Here is a 10,112-nt window from a genome sequence, read left to right on the forward strand (position 1 = left end):
GGGACAGTTTGTTATTTGTTAACTAAGCTTCCTGTGTGTTTCCGTACTATCCCTGCCCCACCTGGTGATTTAGCTACAAGCAATCTTCTACATTGTTAACTAAGTTTCCTGTGTGTTTATTTCCCACCTCCCTGGGTGGTGAGATCTTTGTGCTGCAGTTAGGTAGAAAAGGGCTTCCCCAAGTCTGAATAAACGGCATTCGCTTGATCTCCTATCGAATGACCCTGGTCTCTGTCTCTTGTGTTCAATCTCCAGGCCCTTGCCCGGACTCGCATTCGGCACAGCTGCGCGCGAACTGTACCGAGGGTGTAACACCAAAAGCGGGTGTTACAGTGCGAGAATTAGCCTGTAAGGGCTAGAGTTCAGGGGCCAAGCAGTTCTTAAATGAATACAGTTTGTGTGTTGTTATTTCGGGCATGAGCTAGCCAAGCGGCCGGGGTGTTGGGGACGCAGCCCCACCGCTCTTATTTCAACAGGCAACCATATCACTTATCTATCAAGCATCTGCTTTCTTATTTATCAGACGTCTGGGCGGGTCTTTTGAACACTGGCTGCTCATATTTCATTATCCAGAAAGATATCAACCCTTCCCCTTCAGATGTAATAACACGAACGGCCGATTTGGGGATCACTCTGTTTTAACATCGCTTCCCTCCTCTTGCTTCTCAAGGAAATGAACTGCAATCCTGTATAAGCTGGAAACGCACGAGTTCGTTGTGGAACGAAGCTACACAACCCCTCTCCCAAAACTTTAACTCTGAGAGAAGAAATCTGTTTGAGAACATCTTCAAGTTAGTTCTCCATTCAGACCCTGCGCTACTGAGCTAAGAGTCTCATTTTCTGAAGATAGTGCTCACTGGGTATCTGAGTTTAGATCATGTACAGGGGCCTCCATAATCCCATGCGCAGATGCTGGTGTGGGCCCAGTCCATTCCGGGCTCATCACCTGTTCCCTCTTTGCCCTGAAACTCAGAGAGGGCCCCTGGATTACTGGCAGAGGCGCGGGGTAGACTGGGTTGTTAGCGGAACTTTGGGGAGGGAAGTCCGCGAGGCTGCGCCTGGGGTGATTGAGTTGAAAGAGCTTTTCTTACCTCAGGGTGGTTCTGATTGTGTGCACCACTTTTCACACTTTCACACTCAACTCAGTAATTCTCAAGAAAACCTGTTCTAGCTCACAGCATGGCTCCGCTCTTCAAGTCAACAAGGACCTGTCTGCTCCGTCTAGCTTGGGCTTTATTTAAGACGCACAAGCAAATCTCATCCTTGAGACAAAGTGCACTGAAGCAATTTAAGATACTGCACGGGCTCCGGGCTCGAGTGCAGATTAGAAAACGACCTATTCCCACACAAGGGAGGCCACAGACACTGACTGTGTCTGGGTTCTCCGAGTCTATTTTCTCTACATTAAAAATTTTTCAATAGTCAAAATTGATCATTAATAAAGTCTATCTCGCTTTTGTTCTTCCACAGGAAAACTACTGAGTGAAGCATCTTGAGCTATGGACCGGATCAAAACTGCCTCAGGTCCTCCTCTTCCCCAGAATGCCCTTCCCACTGTGCTTGTCTGGCTCCATGGTCATCCCTCCTCAGACGCACTCCATAGTTCTCTCAAAAGACTCACAAATTCTCCCGAGGGCCACGGGCTTTGTGGACATGACTTAGTTCCTTCCCAAGACTGTAAGATTGTCGAACTAGTTCATCTTCTTAATGTCCGCCCAATCATGGCAGCAGAAGGGCACACAGCAAGCCTTACCCTTAGTCCCAGCACTAGTTTTATCTAGCTATTTCCCTTTCGTTTTGAAGCAGGGTCTCACTCTATCCAGTCTGACCTCAAACTCTTTGCAACCCTTCTGCCTAGCCTCCTTCATGGTAAAATTCTCTTGTTTTAGAAGCTCCAGTGATGAGTATCTTTGAGAGCTACTGGAAGCATTTTCATCAGTCACAGTTTTAAAGGAAGTCCAACTATTTTTTAGCTTAAAAACAAACGAACAGCCGGGCCGTGGTGGCGCACGCTTTTAATCCCAGCACTTGGAAGCAGAGGCAGGCAGATTTCTGTGAGTTCGAGGCCAGCCTGGTCTATAGAGCTAGTTCCCGGACAGGCTCCAAAGTTACAGAGAAACCCTGTCTCGAAGAACCAAAAACCGACCAATCAACCAAACAACAATAGAACAGGTGAAAGGTGATCTGATCAGTCAGTGGTCTCTCTGGACCTCAGTTTTACAACAGAGTTCTTTGAACTGTTCGTACGTTCTTACAAATACAGGGACTAACGAGCAGAACTAAGTTAAGTTGAGCACAGGCAGTGTAGACCTAGCCGTGGAGCTAAGGGTGCACAGGCCGACAACTGGGTTCTCCTCCACACAGATAAACTAGTGCTGCTAATTTACCTGGGGGTCAGGGAGAGAGGGAGGCAGGGAGGGGGAGGGATGGAGAGAGGGAGGGGAGAGAGATTTCCTGTTCTCTCCATAGTTCGGGTGAGAGTTGTATGAAAAACAATTGGCCCAGAAAATTGTCTTCTGTCAGCTACAACAGCGATAGAGGTTTATATAGTTGAAGAGCATTTCCCCATGTGGTTCCCAAGGTTAGGCTCTGCCAAGGGGCTCCTAGGATGTACAGCACAGAGAAAAACCACATTCTCTGAGAGCTAACTCAGACAAGGGTTCAGGAGCCTCGATTTTCTCCGCCTATAGAGAACAAGAGAACATGTAAAGAATTTCTAAGAAGTATTTGGAAACTTTTTTTTTTTTTTTTTTTTTTTTTTTTTTTTTTTTTTTTTTTTTTTTTTTTTTTTTTTTTTTTTTTTTTTTTTTTTTTTTTTTTTTTTTTTTTTTTTTTTTTTTTTTTTTTTTTTTTTTTTTTTTAAGAATTGAGCCTGTTTAGCTTTAAGAGTCTCCAAAAGTCAAGCTGGCTGGGTTAATTCTCAAAATGAATGTTTTTATGTACATGTCTTTGCTTCAACTCCTCTGGAGATGGAGTTGCAGATGGTTGTAAACTGCCATGTGGGTGCTGGGAACTGAACCTGGGTCCCCTGGAAAAGGAGCCAGTGCTCTTGACCACTGATCCATCCATTGTGACATGGACCAACAAGCCCATGTGCTTGTTCTTTGAAACCAAGAGTTCAAGAATTTTTATCAGCTTAAAAGCTGAGATTTAAAATAGAGAATTAAATTCACCTCTCTGGGACCACACGTAGTCCAAGCAAATCACTGGCAGGAAGAACACTGCAGGAAGTATCGCATGATGCATGACTTCAAATTATACTGCAGAGCCATAGTGACAAGGGTAGCGTGGCCCTGGCACAAAAGCAGATATGCAGATCAACAGAACAGAACAGAGGACTCAAAAATAAACTCACGCAGTTATGACCACCTAATATTAACAAAGTTATTGAAAATATGCTGGCAAAAGACAGTCTGTTCAACAAGATGGCGCTGGAAAAAAAAAACGGATATCCATCTGCAGAAGAATGAAATTAGATCCACATCTCTAATCTTACACAAAAATCAACGCATAGTGGACCAAAAGGCCTTAATTTAAACTCTGAAACCCTGAAGCTATTGAAGAGAACTGCCGAATGACAAGAACTTTCTGAACAGGACTCAATGGCACGGAAATCGTCTCAGGAATTAGCAAATGGAACGATATGAAGTAGTTTCTGTACAGTAAAGAAAATCACGGCAGAGTGAACAGAAGGAGACAGTCCTTGCCCGCTGCACTTCAGACTTGAGGCTAATATCTAGAATAGACAAATAACCGCAAAACTGAGACACCCCAAAACTCTGTCAATCAACGAGGCAGGCTTCAAAAGAAGAAACACAAGTGGTCAATAAGAATTCCAAAGAGTGTGCAAGCAACAACCTACCCACCAGGGACATGCAAAATAAAATGACTTTGAAATTCTGTCTCATTCCAGTCAGACTGATCTTCATCCGGAAGTCAAGAACTAAGAAAGACAAAAGGAATATTTCTAGCTGCCTCTTTCCTCATAGCACCTGCAAAAAATGGTCTCGTGCGCTCAAGAAACTTCCCGACAGTAGTTGACACACCAGTAACACGGATCGCCGTGTTTATACGTCCCTCTGCGACGCTGGGCGAGCAACCAGGTTGCGAGAATCTCCTGGTTGTGGAGCAGAGAAGTTGCCTCTTTCGGAAAACCCAGAAATTGTTGGGAGGGTCTTGGGAAGACCGTGTCCTTTCTGGACAGGATGTGGGGAAAGAGGAGCCCTTATTCACTGCTTCTGGGAATGAGTGCCAGTAAAGGCACTATGGAAGCCAGCGTGGAGTTTATGGAATTACCGCGTGACCCAGATGCAACCCTCCCGGGCATCTACTCATGAGCTTCCATGCTCGTTGCTACATTATCCACCATAATAGCAAGGAATGGGTTAGCCTGGGTGCCCATCGTTACGTGAGTAGGTAATCATGAAATTTGCAGGAGAATGTATAGACCTGGAAAGTGTTAAGTTAGATAACTCAGAAAGAGAAAAATTACACATTCTCTCTCACATCTGGATTCTAGCTTATGGTGTGTGTGTGTGTGTGTGTGTGTGTAACAGAAAGATCCTGAGAGGAGGAAAAAGATGGGAACGTGGGGGTAGGACACAGTGACATGAAAGCAGAAGGATGACTAGGGGTGGGGGTGACAGGGGAGAAGGGGGCGTCGGAGAGATATTGTACAAGAGGGGAAGAGAACTACAATTTTTTTTTTCTAAGACAGAGTCTCACGACATAGTCCTAGCTGGCCTGGAACTTGCTATGTAGACCAGGTTAGCTTCAGACTCACAGAGGCCTCTGAGTGCTGGGATTAAAGGTGTGCACTGCCACACCCAGCATACGAAAACAAATTTTGGACAAAAAGGTCAGAATTCAACTGAATATTATATGTGCTAATTAAACATTGAAACAAAATTAATTCACCTTTCTGTACAAAGTTCAGATTATCGAGAGAATAAACAAGTGCCCTGGAAGATGAAAAAAAAAAACCAACCCGGGTGTGCCCCCAGCTCTCCGCTGTTGGCTGTCCACAGAAGCCTGGGCAAACGATGTCCTCTTCCGGGTTGGGCTATAAAAGAAGTGGAACTCTGATTGAGTCTCAGAAGCTCATCTTCTGGTCATCTGGGGCTGAGGTAGGGCTGGTCTGGTCCCATTAGGGTCCTACTGAATTAGAAGTTGGGGGGTGAGAATCTATCTTTTATAATGATAATTCTTGTGCTTGCAAAAGTTTCTTTTCTAAATGTTTCGTGGGCATAAACACACTAAAACGAAAGGACTACAGTATCTCTAAGGTCTTGTCCCCCCCAAGCAATTCTAAGAGACAGCTCAATCGACTTTTTCCGCTTGGGCACATCTACTCAGTATATGACTTTGGACTTTGGGACTCTCTCTGCAGAGATTGTTCCAGGCCAGAGTGCATGATGTACAAAGGTATCTATCTCTGTTATTTGGTGGAAAAAAATGTTTTTCAAGTACTGGCCTCTCTCAAAGGTTAGTTTACATATTTCCACATGGTCCTGCTACCAAACATGCAACTTTGGACTCTGCTTTTTGCTCACCCAGGAACTATTTTAGGTCAGAGCGCAACTCGGTGTCACATAGAAATCTCGGATAAGGAAAAAGTAGGACATTTGGGTCTTAAGCTGTGTCTCATCTCAATGCTAGTGAGAGTCTGAGGTCTGTTGGCAAGTTAGGCTCAAGCCTGATTTGAACTAGGACTTTCAGTATATTCTCTATGTAAACATGGTGACCCGTAGCAGGTTATTACTGTCTGCAAGAGGCAGGAAGTAGTGGCCCAGCATCCCTAGTTTGAAAACTGAAGTGCTCCAGATCTCAGTTTTCTCACGTGTGACCATGATCCCACAACACCTCAGCATGTAGCTTTATTTCCTGCAAGGCATTATTAAGCATATTGTATAACATTACCTTCATGCTGAGGCAATATGGTGTCCAGGAAACAGCAGTAAACTCTTTGGACCTGGACTCTATCCTTAAGGTGGCCCATGATATAGATGCAAATATTCCAAAATATGGAAAAGGTGAAATCTGGAACACTTCTGGTTCAGAGTATTTCAGATCAGGGGTAGTGAATCTACAAGCAGTTGTGTTTCTGACTTTATTGTAAAACCAAGCTCAGTTAGTCATGTAAACATCAGTTTCTTTGTCAGTTAAACTTTAAGCTCTATGAAGTCCCCTGAACGGGGCAGCAGATTCTGTGCAGCAGATACTGAAGTACTTGGGGGGTGGGGTGGGGTGGGATGGGGTGCAGTAAGCACAGGTTATGAATCCCTTCTCTCTAAGAAAGTTGGCAACACAACAGGCTTGCCTGAGCCTCCCAGTTACAGAGCAGTGAAGTCTTTAGAGATTGTTGAGGCATATTTTAAAAGGTTAAGGCCAGGTGGTGGTGGCTCATGCCTTTAATCCCAGCACTCGGGAGGCAGAGGCAGGCGGATCTCTGTGAGTTCGAGGCCAGCCTGGTCTACAGAGCTAGCTACAGAGAAACCCTGTCTTGAACCACCCCCCCCAAAAAAAAAGAAAAATAAGTTCAGACCCCTCCCATAATTTGGTGCCTTTAACATCACCTTTCTGCCTTTGAATTTTTTTTGTATGAAGCTTCTGCTTATTGTATTACATACTTTAAGTCACATGTGACAGGCTTATGAACTTCCAATTTCTTAGAAGTAAATGGACATTTCAGTTTTGGAGGGCACTAGGCAAACTGCTTGGCTTGCCTCAGTTTCCTGAGCTGTGACGGGGAAGGGCAGAGCGGATAGATTCTTAGCTCTTTGAAGCTCTAACTCATGCATCTGGACGGCAGATGACACGATACAAAGACTGTGGGCTTTGAAGGTGTACCTAGGCTAGAAATTTTGCCTGTTTCCTTAGCCATACAATGGAGGCAAGATTTTGAATTTACCAGAGTATTAAAACCACGTATTGTAGTGTTTGGCACAGATGGGCATCCCAGAGAGCTGGAACTTCTAGATCCCTCCATCTGTATTGTCACTAATGTCTTTTTAGCCTACTCCTGGTTAGGCATCTCCTCCCCGAGAGAAGCAACGGCGGGCACTAGCGCAGAGACACAAGGGTGGCGTTCACAGACTGTTGGGAGCTGTAACACAACATCTCTGGGGGAGAGAGCAGGTTCTGGTCCTTTCTGGCCTGGGTATCACTTGGGCATGAAGTTTTCATTTAGGTCCAAAGCAGCCGCACAAATGAAGGGGTCCCGTTTCATAGATGCAACGGGGCTCACAAGAGCGCAGCGGCAGAACGCCAGTCTTCTAGCTGGGCATCAGGTACATACACCTCATTGTAGTGAGGAGCTGGGTACGCTAACAGCGCTTAAGATCTCGAAGTAGCCTTGAAGACAGCTTCACGGCAGAGAGGAAATGTAAGGATGGAGACGGGAAATGGCTTTTCTCATGACGGAAAGTCTCCCAAGGACTGGAGGCGGGACCCCAGCACCTCTCACCCAAGACCCTCTGAATCTTAATGGAAAATGTTTGAAGTACTGATTACTGGTTTACCCCAAGTCTCCTGACACTGTGGGCGTGAATCTGAATCTTTGGGCTGCACTGGTCTCATCTCTATGTACCATAATAACCTCGATGTGTTGTGAGGATTGAAAGCAACATTGCATAAACACAGTGGGCCCCCTGGGAAAATATTGGGATTGGGGGAACTGCCTCGTGAGGAACATGAACACACATTTCTTCTTGTCTCTAAACAACACAGCATAAGGAGTGGCGTCGCACTCAACGCTATGCTAGGTATTTTAAGTAAACTGGACCCCACGCAGAGGACTGAAGTGCTTAGCACCGTGCCTTGATACATAGGCCGCTTCACCTCTGATGATTCTAAAGATTATTAATGAGCGTCGTTCATCTCGAATTGACCTTTTGCCACAGTCTCCCACCACACTGCAGCCCCGCACCCAAGGTGCTGCCGAGTCCCCCCCTAGGGTTAGGGCCGGTGGTCTGCAGCTTACCTGGGGAGGCCAGCAGCACCTTCGCCCCGCAGCACTGGAAGCAGTGCAGCAGAGACTTGGAACGGATGTTGTAGTTGAGGCACGCCATGGGACAGCCCAGTTTGAGCAGTCCCAGCCAGATCCACACGTAGGCCGGCTCATTGCTCATGAAGAGGGCCACGCACTCCCCCTGGCGCAGGCCGAGCTGGTCGTGCAGCGCCCGTGCCACTTGGTTGCTGCGCCGGTCCACCTGGGCGTAGGTGAGCGTCTCGTCGCGGAACAGCACGAAGGGCTTGTGCGGGGTCTGGTGAACTCGCTCCATGAAGACCCGGAGGAGGGTGCGCACGGGCCGCCGCCCCCGGTAGCTGCGCACCTGCCGGGCCATGTTGGCCACCCGCAGGAAGTACCGCAAGTCCTGGATGAGGTACGGGCAGCAGCAGGTGAGCAGCAGAGGCAGCAGCAGCAGCCCCGCCAGGACGGTGTAGAGTACCGGCAGCATGGCGGAGGCTGCGGGGTCCCCGGTCCCCAGCGGGGCCGAGGGAGCGCTCCGGGCGTGCAGCGCGGCGGCGGGCGGGCGAGGAACGGAGTAAGAGCTGGCGACCGGGCTGGGCCGCGGGACGCGCTGCGACTGCGGGTGGCCGCTGGGCTGCAGGTGCCAGAGGCGTGCGTGGCGGTGCGGGCGGGACGGCCGTGGGTCCCGCCTCCTCGTGGGGCGCCTCGTGCGCTCAGGGGGTCCGCCCCGTCAGCCTGGGTGGCCCAGGTCTCCGTAGCACTTGGGTTCAGCGTCCAAAGTCAGGTGAAATCCAATTCTCCCAATTCTCAGCGAACGTTACTAGGCGCAAACAGCCCACGTTGAAAAGATCGAGGGTGACGACTCAGACGTGGAGCTGTTGCTAGTCATTCTTATCACAGAGCGCCTTTGTTTAATCAAGTACCGTATGAACGCACCGCGACCTTATTATTAACAGCGGGCACCAGGTGCCACCGCCAGCCCAGAGTTCCACCTCCCTTCCTTAGTCCCAAAGGCTTTCCGCCAGATCTCTCTTTGTTCCTCACGTCAGCTTCGCTGCCCGGGCGGTCTCCTGTGGCGAAGGTTTCAAGGTTGAACAAAAGCACCAGAGAAGGTCTCATCCAGCTGGTTTCCAGCCCCTGCCACCGCTGCCGCATCCGCCTCTAGGCATTGCGAGCGCGTAACCTGATGTGAGAAGCCACGCAGTGAGAAGTAACCCCCTTTCCAGCACTCACAGTTACCAAGAAAGCACACGGAGCAAACTAAGTAAATAATGGCATTTCTCACAAGTCATTTCTTTAAGAAGTGTGATCTTTGTGTTAATGCCTCCTGGTACAAGTACAAAGCCTTGCATGCTTGTTACCGAGAGTAGGGCCAGGACCTAGTATAAGACTTGCTTGGCGGTCATGCTCTCCTGTCTTGTGCTCATTCATCTTGCTGCTGTTGCAAGACAGCCACAGTTTTGGAACTTGAGGGTCACTCTCAGATGGTACTTTTCACGCTCACTCGTCATCGAGTTTAGAGAGGTGGTGGTTCTTGGTCATGACAGGACCATGGCATAAACTCAGGTTGGCCGTGGTTTTCCCGCACAAACTCTGGAAGGGACTCGCCAGCCCCCATCTTAGCTGAGGAGCTGTTGACAACTGAGGCTAGTAGAGGAGGGAGAGGCAGTTTTCCTTGGCGGTATGCTCCCTGGTAGGTCGACCTGCTGCTACCCCTCCTTAACACACACAACACACACACACACACACACACACACACACAGAGAGAGAGAGAGAGAGAGAGAGAGAGAGAGAGAGAGAGAGAGAGAGAGAGAGAGTACAAATTGGACCGGGGAATATTGAAAAAGGAAGAGGGCGTCAAGGTTTGGGGGGTGGGTGAGGATTGGATCTGGGAGGGGTGAATACGATTAAAATACGTTGTATGTGTATATGAAATTATCGAAGAATTAATAAAAACATTATATTGAAAAGATACCTAGTCATGCATGAGATCTGAAAGAGGAACCGGTTAGGTTCCAGGTCACTAGCGCCTCTCTCAGCATTGTGAGCCGCTGTGTCTTTTTGTCCTCTTAGTCTCTAGGTTTCCATTCATATCTTCTTTTTATTTCTACTACCGAAAAAAAAATGTATTTCATAGGCT

General features: G+C 47.8%; 1 protein-coding gene across 1 annotated transcript in view; it reads right to left on the minus strand.

Annotated features, from left to right (window-relative positions):
- Slc27a2 (solute carrier family 27 member 2) overlaps nt 1-8,595 on the minus strand; it is a 39,170-nt gene extending 30,575 nt beyond the window's left edge. Inside the window, exon 1 of the mRNA XM_050131494.1 lies at nt 7,982-8,595. Within this exon, the coding sequence (XP_049987451.1) occupies nt 7,982-8,459 (478 nt within the window). The 5' untranslated portion in view covers nt 8,460-8,595. The remainder of the gene's footprint in view (nt 1-7,981) is intronic.
- Nucleotides 8,596-10,112: the final 1,517 nt, after the last annotated feature.

This window comes from Alexandromys fortis, unplaced genomic scaffold, assembly GCF_014885135.2.
Source record: "Alexandromys fortis isolate MF-2015 unplaced genomic scaffold, M_Fortis_MF-2015_v1.1 scaffold_6, whole genome shotgun sequence".
In the NCBI taxonomy this organism is placed as follows: Eukaryota; Metazoa; Chordata; class Mammalia; order Rodentia; family Cricetidae; genus Alexandromys; species Alexandromys fortis.